Genomic DNA, 27,095 nt, shown 5'->3' with positions numbered 1-27,095 from the left:
TAGTTCCCGGGGTCTGTTGTGGCTCTACCTTTGTGGAGCAGAATAACTGTTGCTGTGCACCACTCTATGGGTACATAGCCTGTGGAGAGGCTGAGTTACAGTGTGTTTAGGTGAGGGGTTAGTTTGTCTTTGAGCTTGCGTAGGACACAGCCTGGGACACCGTCTGGTCCCATTGAAGCTGTGTTTTTGGCTTTGGAGAGGGCTGTTTTAACCTGAGTGTCTGTGATTTCAGAGACTCTACATTCTTCTGGTATGGTTATGGACTCTTTTGGGGTGAGAGGGGGTGAAGTTTGCACTGAACCTGTCTGCCAGGATGTTGGTGATATCAGTCAGTTCAGTGTATTTTGTGCCATTCTGCACTAACTCTGAGCAGATCTGAGCATTGCCATTTAGATTCTTGACATAGCTAAAGAATGCCTTGTGGTTATCTTTGGAGTCCCTGGCAATTTTTCTTTCAAAGCTCGCCTTGGATGATTTTATGAGGGATCGTAGTTTCTTGCTGATACAGATCAGGGATGTCTTCCCTTCTTGGGATTTTACTCTTTTCTGTACTAGTTTCCTCCTTCTATTGTATAGCTTGTTTATAGCAGGAGTCCACCAGACTGATTTCCTTTTCTTGGAGGAGTGAGTTTCGGTTTTGCTTGGGATGGCATGATCCATGCATTCTTGTAGGTGCCCGTAGAATGCATTAGTAAAGGATTTTGCAGCTTGGACAGTGTTATCCTTCAGCATGGGGGCTTTGAAACTTTCCACCTCGGTCATAGGTAACATGAAGTTTGCTTTTGAAAGGTTTTTCATGGTGGTTTTCTTGTCCAGGGGTGGGGGCGGAATGAGGATATCCAAAGTGATTTGTTTATGGTCAGATCTAACCAGCGAGGGGTTGACTTCCGGTGTGGAACACCGGTCGCCCATGTTGGTGATGACCAGGTCCAATATGTTGTCACCTCTGGTGGGAGTGTTGACCAGTTGAACCAGGGCATTTGAGTTTATACATTCTAGGAAATGTTGGGTAAGGGAGTTAGTACTTGAGTAGTTTTCCTAGTTAATGTTTGAGTAATTGAAATCACCCAATATTAGGTTGTTTGGTAGGACCTTTATGTTTCCCAGTGTTTCCAGAAATGCTGAATGGGGGTCCTGGGACATGGTGGTTGATCTGTAGCAAGTTACAATTTGAATTGCAGTTTTGCCCATTGTTTTTTGCACGTGGATGATCTCTGAAGCTTCGTGCTGTGCCACTAACCTGGAGGTGTGGGTATCCTTGATGAATATGGATACTCCCCCACCTTTTGTATTTTGGTTTGGGTTCTGTGGTCAAAATGTATGGTATGAGTTGTAGCCTGGTAGTGCTGGGGTGCTCTCTGGAGCCTTAAACCAGGTTTCTGCTACTGCACATATACTGATTTTCTCCATACTGAGGAGTACCTCGAGTGCATTCATTTTGAGGTTTAGACTTCTGGCATTGAGTAGCATTACCCTTAGTTTTTTGTTACTTGTGCTATTTACAGCAGTGGGTTTGTCTTTTGCCTAAAAAAGGTACTATGGGGGTGGCAAGAGCCTTGGCCAGTATTCGAAAGCCTAAGGGTGACAGGTGCAAGCCGTCTCTAGTGAAGAAGCATGGCTTGTCGAGCATGTCATCCCAGGTGGACAGACACTGGATCCCCTTTGAATGACACCAGAAACTTAGGCAATTGTTGAAATCGAGAATTTTTTCTTTATACCATGGTATCATTCTTGGTGAGGGCAGGATGTACTCAGGGTCAGGGTCATACCGGCCTGGGCTACATGATTAGAAAGCTCTTCCATGCCTCTTTTCATGTAGTCCAGGGAGGTATGGCTCAGGTCATTCACACCAACATGGACAATGACAGAGTCATATTTGTACTTGTTGTGGAGTGACCTGAGTGCTTGTGTTATGTGGCCGATCCTGGCACCCGACAGGCAGCTAACAGTAACCTTCTCCTTATTCAGCCTAGTGAGTGGGACGTCAGTGTGCCTGACTACAGAGTCACCTATTACTAGTATGTTGGGTATGTTATTTTGCCTTAAGGGCTGTGATTGCATGGCACACTGGTTTTGTGAAGTATGTGTTTCATGGTTTGTGTTGGGGAGTGGAGGTTGCTTGAATGTTTGCTTTGGAGGTCTCTGTTGGTTTTGCAGATTTTTATTTAGAGCCTCCAAGTATGTTTTCATGTATTTATGTGTGTTTTTTGCCGGTGCTGATTTAATGGGTCTATGTGAGACTGATGGTGTGATGCAAGTATTTCCCTTCTCCTCTTGACTGTCTGATCCAGTCTTGGGTTGAGAGAGCTTAGCCTCCAGTTTGGCTGTATAATTGCATCTCTCGCAAGTATTAGTGTTTGGTTGTAGGAGGTGGGGGTTGTCTGTGTACACGAGGCAGTTGTAACATTGCCTCAAAATGCCCAAATTCACCAGTTGGACTGGAGAGTAAACCTGAAACTGCCCTTTGGACATGCCTGGATACGTACAGTGACCTGTTTTACTGGATGGCTGGTAAGGTCGAATAGAGAGCCTTGTTCTTCTGTACAGTACAGGAGGGTCTAGTGCTAGGGTTTATAAGTGCTTGCTATAAGTTTTGAGCAAGTGCTGGGCTGAGAAATGAATGGCTTGAGTGCTTAAGTTGAAAGTTTGTCTAGTTCCATGGGAAAAATTGAAGAGGAGACTTTGGGGAGCCGGGAATAGTTTTACCCTAGCTAACCGACGCTGCCCGGCACATAAAACCGGGCAAATACGGTATTTATAGTGGGGAAATGAAAGAGATAGAAATTAGCCCAAAATGGCCAATAAACTACTAATTTCTGGACTGAATCCACTCCTCCAGGGACAGATAGGCTGCTCAAATCTCCCCTCTCTCACAGGTGAACAGAGAAACGTCCTTCTATCCAAGTAAGGTATGGGCAAACACAGAGATTTGTAACACAGCCCTGAATTCAGCACTAACCTGAAAATTGGACTATACTAGCTTAGAAAGGCAGGAAACAAGTATATATATTTTTTGTTTTGTTTTGTTTTGTTTTCAGAAAATAAAGCAGATGCACTCAAAAAAACACTTTAAATGCACAGAAAAGGATACTTATTGTTATATATCGCAGATCAGAGTTATAGTCAATGCCCCTAGTAATAAAGTAGGAAGAAACACAAATACAATAAAAGCAGATGACTAAAGTGCAATTATATATATATATATATATATATATATATATATATATATATATATATATATATAAAACAATAGAAAACAAATAAACTGATTTAAACAAGTTACACAATTAACCAGAAAAAAAGCTCAAAACTGAGCCCTGTTCCAACAGTCTTCAATCAGACAAGTTCTAACCAGACCTCTCAACCAATTGGGGACAAATTTCAACAGAATCAGGGATAAGTCAAGAAAAAATCAGGGACACTTTTAAAATATTAATGCTATTAACTTGAAACATTGACAGAATCAGAGCATATGAATTAATACACATTTTCTGAAGTAAAAGAAGTTTATAACTTTTAATTATTGTCATTATTCATTAAGTGTAATTCACCACATTTCCTCCAAAAGTCACTAGTTTTAGGAGGCATTAAGAGGGACAGAGTTAAAATTTGAGTTAAAATCAGGGACGTCCCTGAAAATCAGGGACAGTTGAGATGTATGGTTCTAACTGCATACTCCTGCTACTAGGGTGCAGGGGACCTTCTCCAAAAAAAGATGGCCTGGATCAGTGCTCAAGTTATACAAACAAAGCTAGATTCAGCAGGACTGAATCTGGTCTATGCTACTGCAACAAGGTGCACCAATTTCAGAAATAAACAGTTCAAATAAGCAGGCACAATAAGCCTGTGACCAAAAATTCCCAGCTCAGAAGGGCAGAATCCAGCCTCTCCTCCCACAAGAGCGCACTCCACAAACCTTCTTAATGTAGAATAACTGGCCTGAAGCCCAAGTGCTTAAGCCAGAACTAATACACGTTTAGAATAGCAGACACTGGGCCTTCAGTCAGCAATTCCCAACTTAGAAGGATGTAAGCTACCTGTCCTGCCACATCAGTGCAGACCACAAACCTTCTTAATGCAAAACAGCCCATATGAAGCCCAAGTGCTTAAACCAAAAGACTTAGAATAACAGTTACAATTTAATCAGGCTACTACCAAGCAGTAATAAATGCAGCAGAATAAATAAAATTGAGTACTTTTAAGAAAAGCAAAATAAAGTAGGAGGAAACACAAATACAGTAAAAGCAGATGAATAAAGTGCAAATGTAGAATTTGTAATATTATTTTCACAGGGGTAGCATAGGTAGCTGAACTGTACAATTCATAATATTATTTTCACAGGGGTAGTGCAGGTAGCTGAATTGTAGCATGTGTAATATTATTTTCACTGGGGTACTGTAGGTAGACTAACTGTAGAAGTCATAGTATTATTTTCCCAGGCGTAGTGTAAGTAGCTGAACTGTAAAATTTGTAATATTAGTTTCACAGTGGTAGTGTTACTTTCTTCTAAGGAATAGGTATTAGGTGCATGAATTTCACTGACTATGACTACTCTATTATGCTGGAGAGGTTAAGAATTACCATAGCAGTTCTGGGTATGCCCCATGATCCTCCCCAGTGAAAATCAATGTGTGTCTTTCATGAGTCCCAGCTGCAGATGGAGGTAGCAGAGGTGAAGTGTTGTCTGTTTGACAACTCCCTGAAAAAAAATACCAGCATCCCTTGTCAGGGACACCTTGCTATTTTGATTTTTCATCTATTTTTTTTTTTGGGGGGGGGGGGCTTTTTTCATCATCATTGCCTGCCATCTACCAGACCTTACACAATGAACCAGATGCATTTTTCACTGGGGAGGTGATTATTAGTCAAGGGAGACCATTATCTAGGTAGTCATCATGGGTTTTTACTTATCATAGGATCATAGCATCATAAGAATATAGTGATTACTAGTCTGAAAACCATGTAAAGAGCCTTTTTAAGCCTATGCATACTACCCAAATGTAATGGACCCAATTCGATTCTATAGGTTTTATGTAGGATATATATAACTTAGACAATGGTAGTCGGACATTTACAAGCACCCCCCTTCTAATAGGGACACGGGTGCCATGCCAGGGGTAAATTTATGGTTCTCCATCCACTGATCAAGGTTCTTGAATAAGTGTAGGGAAGAACTTTGCTTCAAATGCTCCAATTGTTGCAGATACCTGATCAGATACATGCCAAAGTGAGGCAGTGTATTCACTGATGGGTTTAGTGAGGGCTGATTACAATGGAACAATGACAGAAATTCCTCATAAAAGAAATACATGGTGTAGTCAACATGTCCTGTGCAGACTGCCACAAAGCCTTATGCTTATTCTTGGTTTCCTACAGATATCTAAAAGGCAATCTATGCCTGGCATAAAAGCATCCACTAATCCAGACTAATGGACGTGTTGCACATTTGTAAAACAAATAATATCATAAACACTCAATACAGGGACTTCATCCTCACCTGCAGCATAAACAAGACATGTTGTAGAGACAAGTATATATGCCAGAGACTGCCCCTTCTGTGGAACAGGCTTCTCATTCATGTGAAGCAAAGGTCTTCTTTACACTTATTCAAGAACAAGCTAGTGGATGGAGAACCATAAATTGTAATTTTAAGTCCAATGGATGCAGTGTTTTTGGCCTTAGAACTGTCTCCCAGTGATAGTAGGAGGAGTTATGATTGGGGCATTTCTTTAGAGGTGTCCAGTTGTAAATGTGGGACAAAATTAGAGATTAATGTTTTGGCCAGTAAATTAGCTGTATCCCCTGACTCAGTATAAGTGACTTCATTTACAATTAGTTCAGCACATTGATGTGTATTGCCTTTGTGGGTGTGGACATTCCTAAAGAATGCATTATGACTGTACTTAGCGTTGAGGCTATTTGTACCTCAGATTTGATTGTGGTAGGCTTAATTAACCCCCTGAGTTACTTATATGTATATAACCCTTTGGTATCTGTGTGCATAGTTGCAGATTTGAAGATATGCACTGCCTTTTCCCTGCTTTCAGGAAAAAAAAATATTTCTTCAGATAAGTGTAGGCAATGCAGCAAGTTTGACAGCCCCCACCCCCCCATCCATCCCCAGGATAGGCACTATTGCTGTACCATCAGTCTGTATCTTGACAACAATCCCATCCTTCTCTGCCTAGTTTCTTCAGCATCCAAGCCATTAACTGAACTCAGGTCAACTAAGTTGCAGACAGGGCTTAATCCCTGTGTACAGATAAGTTGGGTTCACATGTAATTTTTATTCTTCAAGCATTCCCTTCAATTGTGGTTTTTTTTTAATTTGACATTGGTTACAGGGAGCCCCAAAGTGCAGCTGCTATGAGATACTTTGTGTCCATGTACAACAGCCTCTGTGGCCAGATTTATGAAGTGAGTGTTGGGAAATGCAAAGCTAAGAAGCCAATATATATAATGCCAATATGCACTATTTATGTTTTTAAGTGCAAGTTTCTATAGAGATGTCACAGAAACGTGAAACCTAATAGATGATTATTTTGTTTATTTAAATAAATCCAAAATGGAGGCAGGTGACTGACAGTGGGCACAATGTTACTTTGCATTTCTGTTCATTCCTCTGTCCCCTATAACATGTACCACTAGAAAGCACTAGTCCTCTAGCTTATCTCTGCCTCCCCAGTACGCATGCTGGCTACCCATATTGCTTCTTTGTAGAAATCCCAGCTTTATCCCATCAGAAAGATGGTAGCACAAACCATAAGAACTGGGGAGTGTAGCTCTAACAAACAGCATTGGACAGGGTGATGGGAGCTTTCATGTTGTAGTAGTCATTAAGACCTTACCCAAAAGTGGTGAAATGAATGATATCAGCAAATGTGTTCAGCTGTGAGGCTCATGGTTGCCACCAGATGATGCGGAGGCAGCAGTCCCTTCCCACCCATCTTCTTGGAATAAGATTGCTAGCTGATGGCTCCTTCTTCCTATCTCTTGTAGACTGACCTTACCAGTGGCCTGAGTTCTTTCCTGTACTTGGGTTGCTGGCAGTCCAGATGGTTGCCTTGCCTCCTTGCTGCTGTGCTATCAGGCCAGCTCTTGTTTTGCTATTTCATTTCTAAGTAATTACTTGCTGAAATTACCATGTGATTTCCTAGATTTTACAGTTGACTGGACTACTGCTTTGGATCTTTCTTGTTGTTTTGCTGCTGGATTGTTTGCTTTGCTATTATTGACATGACCCTAGATGTAGTATTTACTAGGGGAAACTACTTAGTAACTGCCACAACACAACAACTGAGTGCTTTTTGGTGTCCTTTCAGTTGTTTGACAGTTGGACTGTGCTTTGTTGCTGTTGTTTCTGCAATGAGCCCACCCCCATGCTTAAGAAAGGCCACTTAGTAACTGTTTTACAGTATAATGACTAAAGATGCTGTAGTCCGAAACTAGACATGTATGAGACCTACATTTTCTGTTGCTTTTACATTTGGTTACAAGTAGTATTTTTGTTATACAGTGGGAGATTTGGCTATATACACTCTGTTAATGCTTCTAAATAAGAACTCTGTATGTGATTCCAGTCTTGCCTGCAGCATGAACTGTTTATTTTTAGTTCATAACTTGTATTTATTTCAACAAGTAATATGTACTAATAACATTCCAGTTTTGTGATACATTATGTGTTTTTTGGTTGTTCAACATTATCATGTTTGAGTTTAGTCTTTTGTAAAAATGCTTAGGGAATAAATGTGTAAACAAACTTGAACTTTTCCTTTGTCTCTCTCTTTTTCTGCAGTAATATGGTCAATGACATGTTTGTAAACTGAATGTTCTGAGAAAGGTACTGAAGCAGGAAATGGGTTTTACTTTGAAATAATACGGCAAAGTTGACCTTTTATAAATCTACCACATTGCAAAGCAATTCTGACAGAATGGGGGATGGATGCTTTGCTCATGCAGGTTTAGGGTGATGATGCAGTGTTGTGCAAACAGATATTGTGAAGCGGACAGACACATTTAACTGATACTGTGTGTCAATGTCTGTACTGCACATCAAAAGAGCAAACCAAGCTGTCTTGCTTGCAAGGTTTCAATTAATTTGACATGACTATAATGATAGTTATTCTTCAATACCAGCGTTTAAGTGACTGTTTTTACACTTTGTACAATTGTCTGCAGCAGTAACATGATAAAAGTGGTATGGTCTTTTCACAATAAACGTTCTGGAGCATACCTCTCAACCTGGAAACATCAAAAATCTGGACAAGGCCCATGAAAAATAGGTACAAATCTGTACACTGATTAACATCTAATTTGCATACATATTTACGTAACCCCACCCACTCCAATGGAATTGTGGGACACAACTTTCAAACGCAAACTGAAGGACAACCAAAATATGGTACCAGAGTCCTGCAGCCATTCCAATGTCCCATTACCTGGCTATTTCGCCCCATTTTCCATAAACTCTAATGTGTGCATACTGCTTTACTAATACAGTGATTATTTGGATTTTATTTTTACATTTTACAGCCCAGTGCATAAATAGACATCTGCTAAACAAAACACTGTCTCACAACGAAAATAGACTTGGCATTAAAACGTCTGCCCTTAAAACTCACATTCATTGAAACAGCATTGAAACCACACAAAATTCAAAGAAAATGCATTTGGTCAGTGGTGGATACTGTTTTCAAATCAGTGGCCTTTCACACAAAACAAGAAACATACATGTTTTCTTTGATACACCTTCCTGACATTAAATTATATTCCTTGTATAATACAGCACACTTGTTGGACTATAGGGCTTTTGCTTAGGCAAGGGATGTCCATTCCATGCCCCATCAAATGAATAAGTCAACTGGGTATAGCCAATGGTGCCATAAGGCAGGGACATATAGAAGTGGGGAAGGGGGAAGTGATTTTAAGCCTGAGTGTAATTTGTAGTCATGCTGCTCTGAAGTACAATCTTAGATAGGGTGACTTACACCTCTCCAATTTAATACACTTCATATTAATGTGCAAAATGCATAGCCCCAGAACACAAAACAGAATTTGCACGATTGAGAATCACCCAGTTAAGTAGTTTGTACAACTTCATCACATGAAATAAAATTGACATGACTGAAAATCACCCAGTTAAGTTCATTGTACACCTGCTCACCTGAACACCCTGCTGTACTGCACAACTAAATACAACACAAGCACCTTCAAAAATAAAAGGCACACCACCCTCACACACACCTACTACTACATTCAACTTATCCTTTCCACTTGAACAGACCTCAAACAACCAGGAGGAACGAGCCTTCTAAATATAGCCAGACCTTCTAGATAAAATAAAACCTTGCGGCGACACGTGAACATTCTAAATCCGTTCCACACAGCCAGAGCTTCTAAAACATTCAGCTAACAGCCAGGCAAGCTTCTAAATAAAATAAATCCTTCAGCCAGGAGGAGCGAGCCTTCTAAATACAGCAGCCAGAGCTTCTAAATAACATAAATCCTTAAAGCGACAGGCGAGCCTTCTAAGTCACCCATTGTACAACTGCTCACCTGAACACCCTGCTGAACTGCACAACTAAGTAACACAGGCACCTTCAATAAATGAAAAGGCACACACCACCCTCACACACACACACCCTACTACTACATTTAACTTATCTTTTCCATTTGACCAGAACTGAAACAGCCAAGAGGAATGAGCCTTCTAAATATAGCCAGAGCTTCTAAATAAAATAAATCCTTGCCGAAGCGACAGGCTGAGCATTCTAAATCCGTTCCACACAGCCAGAGCTTCTAAAACATTCAGCTAACAGCCAGGAAAGCTTCTAAATAAAATAAATCATTCAGCCAGGAGGAGCGAGCCTTCTAAATACAGCAGCCAGAGCTTCTAAACAACATAAATCCTTGCGAAGCGACAGGCATCAGGCGAGCCTTCTAAATCACCCAGTTAAGTTCATTGTACAGCTGCTCACCTGAACACCCTGCTGTACTGCACAACTAAATAACACAGGCACCATCAACAAAATGAAAAGGCACACACCACCCTCACACACACATACCCTACTACTACATTCAACTTACTTTCAGTTCAGATAAATTCTTTCCATTTGACCAGACCCGAAACAACCAGGAGGAACGAGCCTTCGAAATACAGCCAAAGCTTCTAAATAATATAAATCCTTGCGAAGCGACAGGCGCGGCGTTCTAAATCCGTTCGGTTCGCTCACAAAGCATTTGAACCACATCTGGAAACCGAAATACATGTCGAGCTCATTTCCGACAGGCTGCTGGTAGCTGATGAGCTGGCGTCATCGCGATGGCCGTGCGACGCCAAAAGCGAAAAAAATGAAAAAGTGCAAAAAATAAAGAAAGAAAATCGGAAATGAAGGGGTGCCACTCGGGAATCGTGGCACCCCATTATTTGGACCCCAAAACTCGGTAAAACACGAGTAATTCGGGACAGTTGGGAGGTCTGTTCTGGAGAAGGTATAGAATGGCAATATCAGCTGTACTTTAAAGATATACTGCTTCCTTAACTTGCTCTTCAAGAAACAAGTGAACAGTGTTTAGCAGACTGAACGTTCCAGCAAATATATGAAGCCATATAACTGCCTTATTTTGAAGTAAAATAATTTAGATTAATTATTTTTCATTACTTTACTGGGTACTTACGTATTATCGCAACCAGATTTTGCCGGTGGCATAGTTTATAATTTTTCCGCAAAACTATGTCTGTTTATGGAAGAAGGGTAGTGTAAAGTGATAAATAGTATTGGGTCACATTCTTTGACACATACAAACAGGAATAAAGGAAATTTTGCTCTTTGCAGGTAGCATCCTTGGCTGAAATAGACACATGACTGCTGCTTTACAGTGGTAGTTAATGTCACGACTCATCAAAGCGAACACATTCTCCAGAAGAGAACCGTTGCCTTTCAAAACATGTTCAATGTGTTACTTAGTAGTCCTTACAGTCAAGTTTCATTGTCATGATTTCTGCCGACTAAAAGTCACTGCATATATTCATCAGTGACTTTCCTTTCATGAAATCTGAATCAGGGATGCATGACTTTTGTTGCAGTCTAGCAGTGTGAATGAACGGTATGCTGCTTACAGTCACAATGTAGAAAGTGTCATGTGTTTGCATTACTGCAAGTGTTGTGTGTTCAGCTTTTGGCATACTTCCTTTGCTGTATGAACTTGGGTTCCCAATCTGAATAGTAAGCATTTACCAAAAAGTACCCCCAAAAAGAGCGGTCATTCTATACCACACTGACAAGCAGCAGACATCTTGATCACTGTAATTATGAACTGACGTCGGAAAAGGACGTTACCCACAAAGAGGGTTTTTCCTGTTATTCCTCTACCAAGCCCATTAACCATATCCCAGAAGAATACTTAACACTTTAACCAACCATTGTACAGTTAACAAAGATAGTTTGACTGAAACCTGAAGAATTACCGCATGTTCCAAATCTGGTTACGATAATACGTAAGTACCCTTTACTGTTGATCATTCCTAAGATATGAATTCTAAAATTTTCTTGCATAGAAGGTTCGAGAAATAGTATAGAATCCTTAAGCCATAACACTAGTGTGACAAGGGTGACAGAATGTTGGCAAATAAGAAGCTCTGTGGATGTCACAGACCTACAGAGCCAGTGCACAGACGTCAGATTTTCAACCAATAGTGTCAGTATGGCTTGGTGCACCACAAGTGACTTATAGGCAGCAAAATATTCATATGTACAGACTTCAGGGAAATAATGTTTAGGTCTCAGGCAAACATAATTTTAAATGTAGAATTTTCTTATGTATTCTTTTTTGTTTTAGCATGGTGCAGTGCTGATGAGTTGTTGAAATAATTTTGATGTTTGTTGAGTTATGGGTATGATGTGAAGTACTATATGAGCTCTGTATAGCATGCTGACTTCACTTAACATTGTCATAAAACCACATCTCTATGTACTCTGAAAACTCAACTCAGGAAAGTAATAATGATTTCATGCTTGAATTATACTGGCATTACCGCATAAAACTAATATTCTCTCCAGCACTACATATTTAAACAAGCACTGAAAATTGTTACACACTTACTAACTTTGTCTGTTACTTGCGAGAGTAACAAGAAATGTCAGATGAGTTTTACATTATAAATTACCTCTGCTTAACCATGCATTGTCTGCAGTTTCTTCCTTTGTTAAGGACTATTACAGTATCTGTTTTACTAGAGACATTTTGCAGCACCAGCTTTGAACTTTGTTTTATGACAATTTTTTGCAGCATTATCTGCCTCTGTGACAATGCATGTGTGTTGTTGCAGCAGTGATGTGTGTGTGTGTGTGTGTGTGTGTGTGTGTGTGTGTGTGTGTGTGTGTGTGTGTGTGTGTGCGCGTGTGTGTGTGTGTGTGTGTGTGTGCATCTCCAGGCTGCTGCTTGTGCAGCTTGGACTCATTTGTTCATCCTTTTTAAGCATATCATATTTGAAATAAGTATAACATATCTGAATGCCTTTTTAGGAACCAGTTTATAACAATATTTATAATAGATGTGAATGCCAGTTTAAGGATGACCTTATTAATAATATTTATTGATAATACATTTATAATGGATGCCTGTTGACAGGTAACTTTTTATTACCTGGCGTGATTTGGATAACTTCATAGCTTCTAATATCTATCCACACAAAAATCAAACCAAATTTGGACAGATTTATTTTTTCTGGTGATTGATAAGGCAGGAAGGCATGGACCTAGAAGGAAATGTTGGAGGGATGTATGGAGTGGACAGAAGGTTTATACTACAGACAAGCTCCTTCTAGCACTAGGCAGGGTTCTTCTTCTTCTTTTGGCTTTTCCCGGTTAGGGGTCGCCACAGCGGATCAACTGTCTGCTCATGATTGGCAGTGGAGTTTTACAGTGTTGAGTTGCCAGCCCAACGCCCAACCTTCCACAGAAGGCACACACATGCACACACTCACACCTAGGGCCAATTTAGGCAGGGTAGCATTCATTAAACACAGACTGGAATGGTATATCATGTCTTTTATGCATTTAAACTCACCATCCCATCAGAAGCTATTTTCAATTTGTACAACATTTTGACAGGACTTTACTGCCATAGCAGGCTGACACATATATATGCAGCATAAACCTGAAAGCATCTATACCTTATATTTGTGTGTATGTGCCTGTGTTTGACAACTATATGATATATAACCTTGTGATGTCCAGGTTATGACTGTTCATTTAGTTGGTAAAGACGTCAGACATGCAAACAAGTTTAATGACGTGACTCAAGTCTAAACAAACTATAAAAAACTGCATGTAATTGTTGGAGTCTCAGCCTTTAAAAATAGCACAGTTGCTGTAACCAGAAATTTGCTTAGTGAAAAAAAAATCTTTGAATTATTTTGGATGTATGACAGGGCAGTTATAAAAATTACTACTGTGTTTGATTTCTAGTCTAACCCACATTTTGAACACAGGAACCAGACAGAGGGGTTTCATTGATGCTGTAGTAGATGATGCATGCTTTTGGGAACATCTCTTTGTAATATTATATTTGTTCCTGGCAAATGTTATTTTCTTGTCTGATAGTATCTGAAGTCCTTAGTAAACACATTATCTAAAAATTTGCTACATATTACATAAGTGCTGTGACAATGTGAGGTATTGCCATCTATGCCAGGAGAAGTAAGACAGTGGATGGGTAACATCTGCCAGGAAGCTAGCTGGAATTTAGTAAATAATTATGTGTTATTTGAATATCAAACTGATTTGTACAGATGTTTGTGTTGAAAATGTATTTGTAAAGTTACTTGTGTTAAAAAAATGTATGAACAGTGTGTCCTGCTGGACAGAAGAAGAAATGTACATGTATTATTGTAACTGTTGAAATGTATATATTGTAACAGAGGATACTGGAAGAGAAAAGGTTACTCTCAATCCACCTTACTTTGAAAAATAGTAAGAAATTAAATTACTTAATTTAGGCCATAAAGATTGTATCTTACAGTTCTGATTGCAGCCAGAGGCAAAATGTCTGGGAAAACAAACACTAGGAAGCCTTCTGTATTGTCTTTAGCAGTGAACTAATTGCTAATCTGAAAGGGTAGAAGTTTGAAATTGTTTTGACTTCCGGGAACTGCAGCAGATCTTAGCAAGGCTCTGTGTGTGTGTGTGTGTGTGTGTGTGTGTGTGTGTGTGTGTGTGTGTGTGTGTGTGTGTGTGTGTATTATTGACATATATGTACTAAATCATGACAACTTCTAGCCAAGGAGGTACCATGGAAACCAGAAGTCAGATGACCAGATGTATGTGATGTCATTCTGTAATCCAGCACTAAAAATGTAATTTTAATACTAGGTGAGACTGAAGTCTCATGGAAGTCTATTTTTGTAACCTGACAAGGAAGGATCCCACGCCTACTTCACCTTGCCTTGCTCTAGTGAGTGACCAGGGAATAGTCTTTAGATCAGTCAGGAAAATATAGTGAGACTAATTAAGTACTGTTTTTCTGTATCTGTGTGAATCTATTCATCTGTGTTATTTTAATATTTCCTGTGTCTGAAACTCTGGTGTTGACTGTAAATAGATATTTAGTATTTTCAAGTTCTTTTATTATTTATTATTAAATATATTTAAACTTTTCATTGTGGCTGGTCCTTTAGGGAATATTTGAAACTTTGGGAGGACTTATATCTATTTGGTGACACTGTGGCCACTCCTGAAAGCCTTACCACATTGGTCAAATGCTATAATTTACACTAATATTAATTTCACTCAGTATAATTGGGTACCCTTGTAAGAGCCTTAAAGTAGCTGGCTGTGGAGTGCCTCTTGACAGTGTAACTACCTTATAGTCTGGGCAGAAGGGGGCATAGCTAGTAAATCTGTGTCAGCCTTTCCCTGGTGTGTGTGTGTGTGTGTGTGTGTGTGTGTGTGTGTGTGTGTGTGTGTGTGTGTGTGTGTCAGAAAATCAAATTTTAAAAAAGTGCATGTGTCAGGTGCTTGGAACAGGGACACAAAGCACTGGTTTCAGAGAGAGAGAGTGCTGGAGGACTTGGACTGGATACTTGGCTGTGTACTCATCCCTACAGCTGTGCCAATGGGGAGTCTTTTTGGGGATCTGGAGAGAGAGAGAGAGAGTGGGAAAGACACACACAGAGAAGAGAGAGAGAGAGAGAGAGAGAGAGAGAAAGAAACCAGCCCCTAGACTGCATGTGTTCCCTGTGTGCTCTTAAGGGAAATTGTGCTTGATGCAGAGAGCTGCATCTGGAAATAATGGGTCTATCCATTTTTGTTCCAAGTGAACTTCCCTCTCCAGTATCAGTGGTGAGAATTCAGACTCCTTGATTACTCTACCAGAGTGGGGATGTCACAAGGGCATAACTTGCTCTTGTCACCAATGGACATTACAGAGCACATATTGGTATTAACATGTAGATAATTTTTAGTGGACTGAACATGAAGATGTATAAATTACTGCATCTTTAGGTGATTCCTAGCTGATAAAACTGCCATCTCAGCATTACGATAATCTAAAATACTGGAACACCATATTAATCCCACTTAAATAAGGGTATGAAAATAATTAAAAGAATAAGTCCAGAGACTGCTCCTTGAAGCACTTCATGTATAATTACTTTCTGATCAGATAAGGTATCATTGGCCCTATCAGTAAAAGTTATTTTTGTTATGCGATCTGAGATCCAGATGAACAGTTATTGCTTTAGCCTTTGTACTGCACCTTGCTGTGGGATATTATGATTCTGTTTTTATTTTACATGTTTTTACCAGAGTAGTACACTGATCACACTTGACCATTTGCAGGTGCAGCCTGAGTGTTAAATATCTTTGATAAATCCAGGTAGATCTCCTCTATGGGGAATCCATGCAGCTATCAGTTTTGGGGGATCCAGAGTTTAAGGTGTTGATATCACTGGAATAAAATTACAGGAGGTTTAACAAACATTACCTAGTGCAGCTAAATCTGTGACGATACTGGTTGGAAATTACAAAACTGCTCAAAGGCAGAGATGCACAGGATTTAAAGGACTTGTCTGTCACTGAGGTCAGACTTATAGTTTGAAACCAAGCATTTCTCTTTCCTCTTTAGGAAGCCCAACATCATTTGTCAAGAATTCTTAAAACAAATAAAATATTGGTGTCAGTAATTCAAAGGTGTTTTGATGAATATGCCTGGAATTATAGCTAGACTTAAACTGCAGCATTCCTTAATTTTAATTAAAGCCTTAGATAGTTTAGATGTAGAAGGTCAAATTAATCTCTGTGTGGTACCTATCTCTACAGAGGGGACAAAATAGAAAATAAATCTACACATTAGTTATTTTTTGAAATTATTTGCTCAGTTTTCCCTCAGGGAAATATTAGCAGTTGGACTACTTCATATTTAGATATAGGAGAAAATGCCTTATCTCATGCATGCATATTGCTAGCTAAATCCTGCTTGTGGAAAGTCTTAGAATATCTAACAGCATCCTGTAAGAAATTGATTATTTCCATTGGTATCCTTTTGATATGCATGTTTCAGTCTTTTGTGAAACCAGTTTTGTTTAGTTGTTAAGTAAAGGGAACTTTGCACCATAGGAACATACCTTTCAATGATATGGTAAATGTTTTCATACCAAATGGGACAGCATGTAGCAATATGTTTCTCTGGTATGTCTTATAACCAGTTCCAGGTAATAAGGTCAACTGTAATAGATTATTCACTAGAGTTATAGAAGTACTAGTGTAAATAACAGGTAGAATTCTTCCTCTTCTTCTTCTGTCTCTGTGTATACAGTTTCCCTATAATACCTATCTAGTCATCTGTCATTCATGGATACAGAGGCTCTGAGAGGATTTTCATGGTTCCAGGGTGTATAATGCAGCTACTAGTATATAAAGAACTCTAGCTGGACAATCCGCCATCTGACTATAACCTGCTTATAATATACTTTTCAGAAGAATGTTAAACTTTCTAGTAATGAAAATCATTCTGGCTGACATTTGGAATCTCTGAATCTCCCATTAAGGAGTGCAATGTAGTATAATGTCCTGATTCACATCTTTCTTAAAGAAATGGAAAATCTGTCATTATTATAGATGTTTAAACATGTATTGCAATAAAAACATGCTACTGTCAAGAAATATGACCAAGTAAAATATATACTGCTAATGCCATAATGTCAGGAGAATTAAATAAGAGGGAGAAACAGACATGATCTGTAATAAGGACTGAGATAGCACTCTGTTCTTTTGTACCTGTGGCTTAATGACTGTTACACTGGGGTACATAAACTAGCTGCTTTTCTTTACTAAACCATGTTTCGGTAATGTTAACTGTATTGATGTCCTCTCTTACTATTATAGTTAATTCCTTCAGATTAATGTTAAGATTCCTTGTACTGCTCAACAGAAATCTGAAAGGGTGTATTACTCCAACTATTAATAATATATTTCCTAGTTCTTGGTCCAAAAATGGATTTACTACTATTATGACTGAGTTTATATCTGTCCCATGTAAAAACTTGGCTTTCTCTGTTATTATCTACAAAAGGTTAAGTGTCTGAATGCTTTCAGTACAAGAGGTATGCCTCAACAATTACTGAAAATGCAAGCTACTTTGATACTTCTGCCTAAAGAGATGGTGAAAAGAGCCACCAATGAAAATGATTCTGAATTGTTTATCTTTTGCTAAAGAATTCTGTTGTTCAGGCTTCTGTTTTGCTAAGTGATAACTGTTTTACATCATTCATTTGACTCATGCTCATAACTAAGCCATACGTGGCTGTGTATAAGGCTTCTCTTATATAACATAGCGCACATCACAGAAGAGAAGCGAAATGTGACCTCTGTTATTTTTTCCATACTACATTATTGTAGTTTATTTATGTTCCATAACACTTTCAAAGTGAATCTTGGAACCAGAAATTCTGCTGGAGAGTGATGTAGTGACCCAGGAAATATGTGGTATTAATGCCTTTGGACAGAAGTGCTTTTAAGAGATTCTATTGGCTAATTTTTCTAACTTTAGTTATGTATAATATACCAGCAAGATATTTTTGTAGGGAAAAAGGGGGCTACATGTATCACAGAGAACTGACTTTATTCACAGTGGGATTCATTGAATATGTTTAGTGGAATCCTTATTTAATTAAGAGTTTTTGGGAACAGCGAGCTATCATTTGAATGATCTTACAGTATACATAGAAAAGTGTGGAGATGGGGGTGCGGAAGTACAGGAAAGCAGTAGAGAGGATGACATTGATGAAGTTATACATATAATGATGCCTTGCAGATTGCATGGTTCTCTGAATATATACGGCTGGATTATTACAGTTTTTTGCAGTGTATTTTGCAATGAATTAAACAAATAACTTGAAAGAATGCAGTTAAGCACACCATACTACATTTCAGAAGGGAAGTGTGGACTAATAGTTACAAATACTGCACAGTTTGTGGCTTCCAAGGACTGGGATTGTTCTGTCTCTAAAAAAGAACCAGAAGTATCAGATTAGGAAAACCAAGAGATGAAAATCTAATGTCCAAAAACAGGGACATAACAGTGCCTTTGAGAAAAGTGCTGGATTACACCCAGGATGTTTTTTTTAATTGCAGCATTGTTACTTTTTAGTCATTATGATATTATATTTTTCTGATTATTAGGACTGTTAAATAATCAACAGGTTTTACTGTTTATACTTGTTTATGAAGTGAAGTAAAAGCCATGTAGCCTGTGTGCTTTCCTGTACTTACTTTAACTATAGATAAGACACTGAATTTAAGAACAATGACAAATATAAGTGGTACAGTGACATAATACTTCTGAGCATGTGGAACACTATATTTTGTGGGGGTGTGCATTGTGCCTCTTTTGGACAGAAAGTATTCCCTTAATAAACGTTACTGATATTGGGGAAGAAGCTATAGGACAAGTGGGAAACATTCAGCTGTTGGTACACTCCTTACTACAATCAGTTGTCAGTATACTCCTTATTACAATCAGCTGTTGGCATGCCCCTTACTACATTCAGCTGTTGGTATACTCTGTACCACAATCAGCCATTGGTATATTCCTTACTACAATCAGCTATTGGCATACTCCTTACTACATTGAGTTTTCGGTATACTCCTTACTACAATCAGCTGTTGGCATACTCCTTACTACATTTAGCTGTCAGTATACTCCTTACTACATTCAGCTGTAGGTATACTCATTACTATATTCAGCTGTCGGTATATTCCTTACTACAATCAGCTGTTGGCATACTCCTTACTACATTCCGCTGTCGGTATACTCATTACCATAATCAGCTGTTGGTATACTCCTTACTACAATCAGCTGTCAGTATATTCCTTACTATATTCAGCTGTCAGTATACTCCTTACTAAAATCAGCTGTCAGTATGCTCCTTACTACAATCAGCTGTCGGTATACTCCTTACCACAATCAGCTGTTGGTATATTCCTTACCACAATCAGCTGTTGGTATACTCCTTACTACAATCAGCTGTCGGTATACTCCTTACTACAATCAGCTGTCAGTATATTCCTTACTATATTCAGCTGTCAGTATACTCCTTACTAAAATCAGCTATCAGTATACTCCTTACTACATTCAGCTGTCAGTATGATCCTTACTACAATCAGCTGTCGGTATACTCCTTACCACATTCAGCTGTCGGTATACTCCTTACCACAATCAGCTGTTGGTATATTCTTTACCACAATCAGCTGTTGGTATACTCCTTACTACACTCAGCTGTCGGTATACTCCTTACTACAATCAGCTGTCAGTATATTCCTTACTATATTCAGCTCTCAGTATACTCCTTACTAAAATCAGCTATCAGTATACTCCTTACTACACTCAGCTGTCGGTATACTCCTTACTACATTCAGCTGTCAGTATGCTCCTTACTACAATCAGCTGTCGGTATACTCCTTACCACATTCAGCTGTCGGTATACTCCTTACCACAATCAGCTGTTGGTATATTCTTTACCACAATCAGCTGTTGGTATACTCCTTACTACACTCAGCTGTCGGTATACTCCTTACTACAATCAGCTGTCAGTATATTCCTTACTATATTCAGCTGTCAGTATACTCCTTACTAAAATCAGCTATCAGTATACTCCTTACTACATTCAGCTGTCAGTATACTCCTTACTAAAATCAGCTATCAGTATACTCCTTACTACATTCAGCTGTCAGTATGCTCCTTACTACAATCAGCTGTCGGTATACTCCTTACTACAATCAGCTGTCGGTATACTGCTTACTACAATCAGCTGTTGGCCAATCAGCTGTTGGTATACTCCTTACTACAATCAGCTGTTGGTGTATTCCTTACTACATTCAGTTGTCGGTATACTCCTTACCACAATCAGCTGTTGGCATACTCCTTACCACAATCAACTGTTGGTATACTCCTTACTACAATCAGCTGTCGGTATACTCCTTACCACATTCAGCTGTCGGTATACTCCTTACCACAATCAGCTGTCGGTATACTCCTTACTACAATCAGCTGTCGGTATACTGCTTACTACAATCAGCTGTTGGCATACTCCTTACTACAGTCAGCTGTCGGCATACTCCTTACCACAATCAGCTGTTGGTATACTCCTTACTACAATCAGCTGTTGGTGTATTCCTTACTACATTCAGTTGTCGGTATACTCCTTACTATAATCAGCTGTCGCTATACTCCTTACTACATTCAGCTGTTGGTACACTCCTTACCACAATCAGCTGTTGGTATACTCCTTACTACAATCAGCTGTCGGTATACTCCTTACCACATTCAGCTGTCGGTATACTCCTTACCACAATCAGCTGTTGGCATACGCCTTACCACAATCAGCTGTTGGTATACTCCTTACTACAATGAGCTGTCGGTATACTCCTTACTACATTCAGCTGTCAGTATGCTCCTTACTACAATTAGCTGTTGGCATACTCCTTACTACATTCAGCTGTCGGTATTCTCCTTACTACAATCAGCTGTCGGTATACTCCTTGCTACATTCAGCTGTCGGTATATTCCTTACTACAATCAGCTGTTGGCATACTCCTTACTGCATTCAGCTGTCGGTATACTCCTTACCACAATCAGCTGTTGGCATACTCCTTACCGCATTCAGCTGTCGGTATACTCCTTACTACAATCAGCTGTTAGTGTACTCCTTACTACATTCAGCTGTCGGTATACTCCTTACCACATTCAGTTGTTGTTATACTCCTTACCACAATCAGCTGTTGGTATACTCCTTACTACAATCAGCTGTCGGTATACTCCTTACTACATTCAGCTGTCAGTATACTCCTTACTACAATCAGCTGTTGGCATACTCCTTACTACATTCAGCTGTCGGTATACTCCTTACTACAATCAGCTGACGGTATACTCCTTACTACATTCCGCTGTCAGTATACTCCTTACTACAGTCAGCTGTCAGTATACTCCTTACTACAGTCAGCTGTCGGTATACTCCTTACTACATTCAGCTGTTGGTATACTCCTTACCACAATCAGCTGTTGGCATACTCCTTACCACATTCAGCTGTCAGTATACTCCTTACTACAATCAGCTGTCAGTATACTCCTAACTACATTCAGCTGTTGGTATACTCCTTAGCACATTCAGCTGTCACTATACTCCTTACTACAATCAGCTGTCAGTATATTCCTTACTACAATCAGCTGCCGGTATACTGCTAACTACATTCAGCTGTTGGTATACTCCTTACCACATTCAGCTGTTGGTATACTGCTAACTACATTCAGCTGTTGGTATACTCCTTAGCACATTCAGCTGTCACTATACCCCTTACTACAATCAGCTGTCGGCATACTGCTAACTACATTCAGCTGTTGGTATACTCCTTACCACATTCAGCTGTCACTATACTCCTTACTACAATCAGCTGTCGGCATACTCCTTACCACATTCAGCTGTTGGTATACTGCTAACTACATTCAGCTGTTGGTATACTCCTTAGTGCATTCAGCTGTCACTATACTCCTTACTACAATCAGCTGTCGGCATACTCCTTACTACAATCAGCTGTCGGTATACTGCTAACTACATTCAGCTGTTGGTATACTCCTTAGCGCATTCAGCTATCACTATACTCCTTACTACAACCAGCTGTCGGCATACTCCTTACCACATTCAGCTGTTGGCATACTCCTTAGCACATTCAGCTGTCACTATACTCCTTACTACAGTCAGCTGTCAGTATACTCCTTACTACAATCAGCTGTCAGTATACTCCTTACTACAATCAGCTGTCGGTATACTGCTAACTACATTCAGCTGTTGGTATACTCCTTAGCACATTCAGCTGTCACTATACTCCTTACTACAATCAGCTGTCGGCATACTCCTTACCACATTCAGCTGTTGGTATACTCCTTATCACATTCAGCTGTCACTATTACTCCTTACTACAATCAGCTGTCAGCATACTCCTTACTACAATCAGCTGTCGGCATACTCCTTACCACATTCAGCTGTTGGTATACTCCTTACCACAATCAGCTGTTGGTATACTCCTTAGCACATTCAGCTGTCACTATACTCCTTACTATATTCAGCTGTTGGTATACTCCTTGCTATTCTCCTTTATAAGTTCTATTTGCTGCATCATTATCTTGATGGATTAGCAATGATCATAACTCTCAACCTTCCATCTCCAAAATGAGGAACATTAGCCCATATAATGTGGAACAAATGAGCAAAATGTGGAGCACATGCTAACGGTTTACAAATAACTTCAACTAGGAAGGTAAGAGGATGGTTACAATATGCTAGTTTTACTTATAAAAAGATCTTTTAATGAATTAATATGATTTATTTATATTCACCATGTATATCAGTTAAAAAATTCCTAACATTGAATGTGCGATGGATCCTTTCAATGTGAAACTTCGAGGAACCCCAAATGAGGTGCATTCCTCATAATGCCTAAAACTGAAGAGGTATGACAATGATGGGGAGGGATGGAGGGAAGATTTTTTTTCTTCCTCCAAGAATTAGTTTAGATGATTTTTGGTTTGGATGTTGTAAAGGTAAAGATTGGCCACATTTTTTTCTACAGTTTGGGAAAAAATAAAGCAGGCTAAGAAAGTCTTGCTTAACTACTTCTGTTGTAAGATATAACTTCTTGCACTATTCTATATGCCCTTATTTAGCCATTTCCTGTTACTGGTCATGAATTGTTTGCTTGTGACTATGATTTCCTTAGGAGGTTTATGCTACCAGTGTTACAGTTTCTATTGCCAAAGGCTAGGGAAAATTCAGCAAAGATTAAATCAATGTAGAATACTCTGATCAACGGAGTTTATCAAACTCTGGTTGATGATACAGTCCACAAAACACAACAGTACGATATTTATGCAAAAAAAAAAAAAAAAAACAGGATATCTGAATCACAGTGAGTTGACATTATTTGCAGTGAGATTTGTCAAATGTGTTTAGCTGAATCTCTACTTAGTTACATAGCTGAATTGAGCTTCATTGAGGCTATAGAACTTTTGGGTAGGACATTTTCCCTTGACTTATAAGACTTACTGATCTCATAGTAAATACATAAAAGCTAGGACAGCATGGGGTATAGAGGGGCCTGCCACCCAGCAAAAAATACTTTATGTGTTCATTGAAGTCTGCATTATTCATTCAAGTCAAAATGTTCAGTTGGTGACTTTATTTTTACAGTGTTTCTTGGTGTGGCTACTCAGCTGAATTACTAGAAATCTGTACAAAAAACAAAGACAGTGTGAATCCCTCCTCCACCCTCCGGCACAGGATGATCACCCTCCAGAACTTTGCCAAATATTATAGTCAGCTCTGAGCTGGATAAGCTTTGGCAAAGGGAAATATTTTGCTTTTTTACAAAACCAAGTTTTTTCTTTTATTTAAACTGCTTTTCATTATTGTTCAGCCAACACTAGAGACTTGAGACCAAAGTATTGTGGGACAGACATGAACACGATGGATTTACAGGTTAATAAAATAAGTTATGAAAGGGCGATTATCTAGAATGACAGAGAAGTACACAAATCTATCCTGTTCAGGTAACATTTATTTAACAATCCCAGAAGAAGAATTGAGAAATTATCTAAAAAGGGGCAATCAGATCAATCTATTTTATAAATATGTTTTAATTTGTATATGAAATCCTTGGAGATGGGTTTTATGGTGACATTTTCTAACATTTGTAATATTTAGACTGGGAGTTCTACTTTTTTGCAGAATTTTTTTACCCAGTTATAATTTATACATTTACACTTCTTTGACAAATTACACACGGGAGAAGAAAACACTTGACCTTAAAAATAGCTGCTATTTTACAAAGCTTTGAAACTAAAATGATTCACAGACACCAAATATTTAAAACAGGTACACCCTGATGCATATATATATATATATATATATATATATATATATATATATATATATATATATAGAGAGAGAGAGAGAAAGAGAGACGAAGGTTAAAGATGAGAAATAATTTTTAATGGCCATTAAATTGCATGAATATTGTAGGAACATAATATTTTAGCTTCATATCTGGTTCCAGTTCTGAGAATTGTAATCAGTACTGCATTTTTCAGTTGACAATCTGCAACATAGTACTGATGTACTATTCCTTTTTTTTTTTTTTTTTTATCAGGCAAGGAATAAAGAAACAGGAGAGCTGTCTGCAATAAAAATTGTTAAAATGGAGCCAGGTGAGTACCCATATGTTCCATATCTGAATGTAAATGACAGAAAACTTTGTGTTGTTTTCCTGTGACCTTTCCCCTGACTAGCACAAGTCCACACTAAATGATCTGTAACCTCTCACATAGTTCTCTGCAGTTTCATTCATTGCTATTCCTATACAATGTCTTTAATTTTCATATTCAGTGTTATCAGGTCATAATGATTTTTCTGCTTAGGTTTGTTATCTGCTCTAACCTGTAGAACGAATGCTTTCAGTCTTGAGATTATAGACCTTCATTTAGACTTTGCATACGGGATGAAGCATTCATCTATTTGCAGCCTTTATGCACAATGTCACCTTCCATCCTCCACAAGGGTCTGCAGTACACAGGTGCTTTATTAGCAGAATTATATTTGCGGAATCATTTTGGCTGATCATGTACAAAGAGACATTACTACAGTCTATCAGACATCCCTTGATGTTTTTTTCTGTACACTCACACACAGTCACTCAAATACACACACACACACACACACACACACACACACACACACACACACACACACACACACACACACACACACACACACACACACACACACACACACACACACACACACACACACACACACACACGCACACACACATGCGCGCGCGCGCGCACACACACACACACACACACACACTAAAATACAAGAAGATAAATTATTTATTTGATCTTCTTGCATGACAATTTGTCTACTGTTTGGAGATGTCTGGAGAGAGAGAGAGAGAGAGAGAGAGAGCAGGAAGGTAATAAGCACTCAGTGAACAAGGTCTTCTAGCTCATTATCTGGTGCGTCTGGTACATATCTGCTATATCCAAGTTCTAAGGTCATCTGAAGTGTGTAACTGCTATATCAATTACACCTCACTGGGAGGCAGAGTTTTCAACACGTAGAATTACAAAAGGCAAGGCTCAGAAGCTAAGTGCTATAGCTTTTAAGTGCCACAGGATATTAGATTCATAGAATCATAGAATAGTAATGAATTAGGAAGGTGTCTATATTGAACACATTATTGAAATAATCAGTAGAAGCACCCACACCCTTGTTGTTGTAGCTTTTGACAGCAATATCTTCTACTGAATGCTAAGCCATATATGGAAAAAGACAATGTAATTAGTGATTCAGTGGGATAGGATTTGCTTAGCATCTGCAATCTTGTCCTTAGCCAGAGCAAAGGAAATAAAAGACTGATATGTCTTCCTGAATTCCTGCTACCCCTGCAGGTAAAGCCTGAGCTATTTGTATATATTGTTGACACAAAGAACTTTCTCTCTGTCCTCTGGATCTGACCCTGGAGAGAAATAAACCAATGTGGACTAGTTTAAAGACAATTCTGAGGCTGCATTTGGGAAAAAACATGACATACCTAAAGGGATACTTGCTTTTGTGAAAGAAGTTATTAGGCTTGCCATATATAAGACCTTGCATTTCAGAGTTCTTATAAGTGGAGAAAACATCAGTCAAGAAAAAAACATCTTTTAAAAGATAAAGTTTAGGGTTACATACAATATAGTTTAAATGTAAGCTGGGTAAACCTGTTATGTCTGAAGTTCATCTGCTGAGGAAAAGGCTTCTTCAAAGGAGGATGAATACGCAGACCTCTTTTTAAGGAACTGCGTAACCAGCCAGTGCGGTCTTGCCCTCCCCAAGGTCATGAGTCATAAGTCACAGACATGCCAGACTTCTAGTAACTGGGACGCATGTCAAACAGTTGTTTAAAACATGTCTAGAGTTCCACAGGCAACTTCTTTTCTTGATGGAGAAGCAGTTCCAGAATACATCTGATATCATGAAAGCAAGACAGCTTCACTCACTTTGTGGACTGCAGCTGGAAGAGGATCTAAAGCAGGATGGATATATATATATATATATATATATATATATATATATATATATATATATATATATATATGTGTGTGTGTGTGTGTGTGTGTATATAGTCAGTTCTTGCTTCATCTGAGATAAATTTCTTTGGACAGATCATGGCTGTATGTTAAGCTCTGTAACATCAAATTAGAAAAAGTCAAAACACTGTTACCAAACCATTAAAATGTCATCATCTCTCACTCAAACATTTAACAGTGAAATTTGATCTAATGTATAGATGCATGCACTAGAGGTTCTGTTTACTTAACACCAATTAATCCAAGTGTGGTGGTTTTATAATTACATTTGGGGAGAACAGTTGAACCCTTATGGGGGAGTGGAGAAGGATTTGCTATCCAACAAAAATAAGTATGCCTGCGAAAAATGTTTATTAAGTTACATAGTAGAAATGGGTATATTTGGCATGTTGCTGATACAAGATCAGATGTGG

At 38.8% G+C, this 27,095-nt stretch overlaps 1 protein-coding gene across 2 annotated transcripts in view; it reads left to right on the top strand.

The window, feature by feature from the left end:
* The window catches only part of LOC122794052 (mitogen-activated protein kinase kinase kinase kinase 5-like), a 1,947,254-nt gene that overhangs the window by 519,848 nt on the left and 1,400,311 nt on the right, over positions 1-27,095 (top strand). For both annotated transcript variants that reach the window (XM_044062187.1, XM_044062182.1), the window contains exon 2: positions 24,699-24,756. In XM_044062187.1, coding sequence (XP_043918122.1) covers positions 24,699-24,756 — 58 coding nt within the window. The remainder of the gene's footprint in view (positions 1-24,698; positions 24,757-27,095) is intronic.

This window comes from Protopterus annectens, chromosome 1.part0 (genome assembly GCF_019279795.1).
Source record: "Protopterus annectens isolate FY-2018-M chromosome 1.part0, PAN1.0, whole genome shotgun sequence".
Classification (NCBI taxonomy): Eukaryota; Metazoa; Chordata; order Ceratodontiformes; family Protopteridae; genus Protopterus; species Protopterus annectens.
Note: the sequence above shows the minus strand (reverse complement) of the source record. Positions and strands in the feature narration are given on the sequence as shown.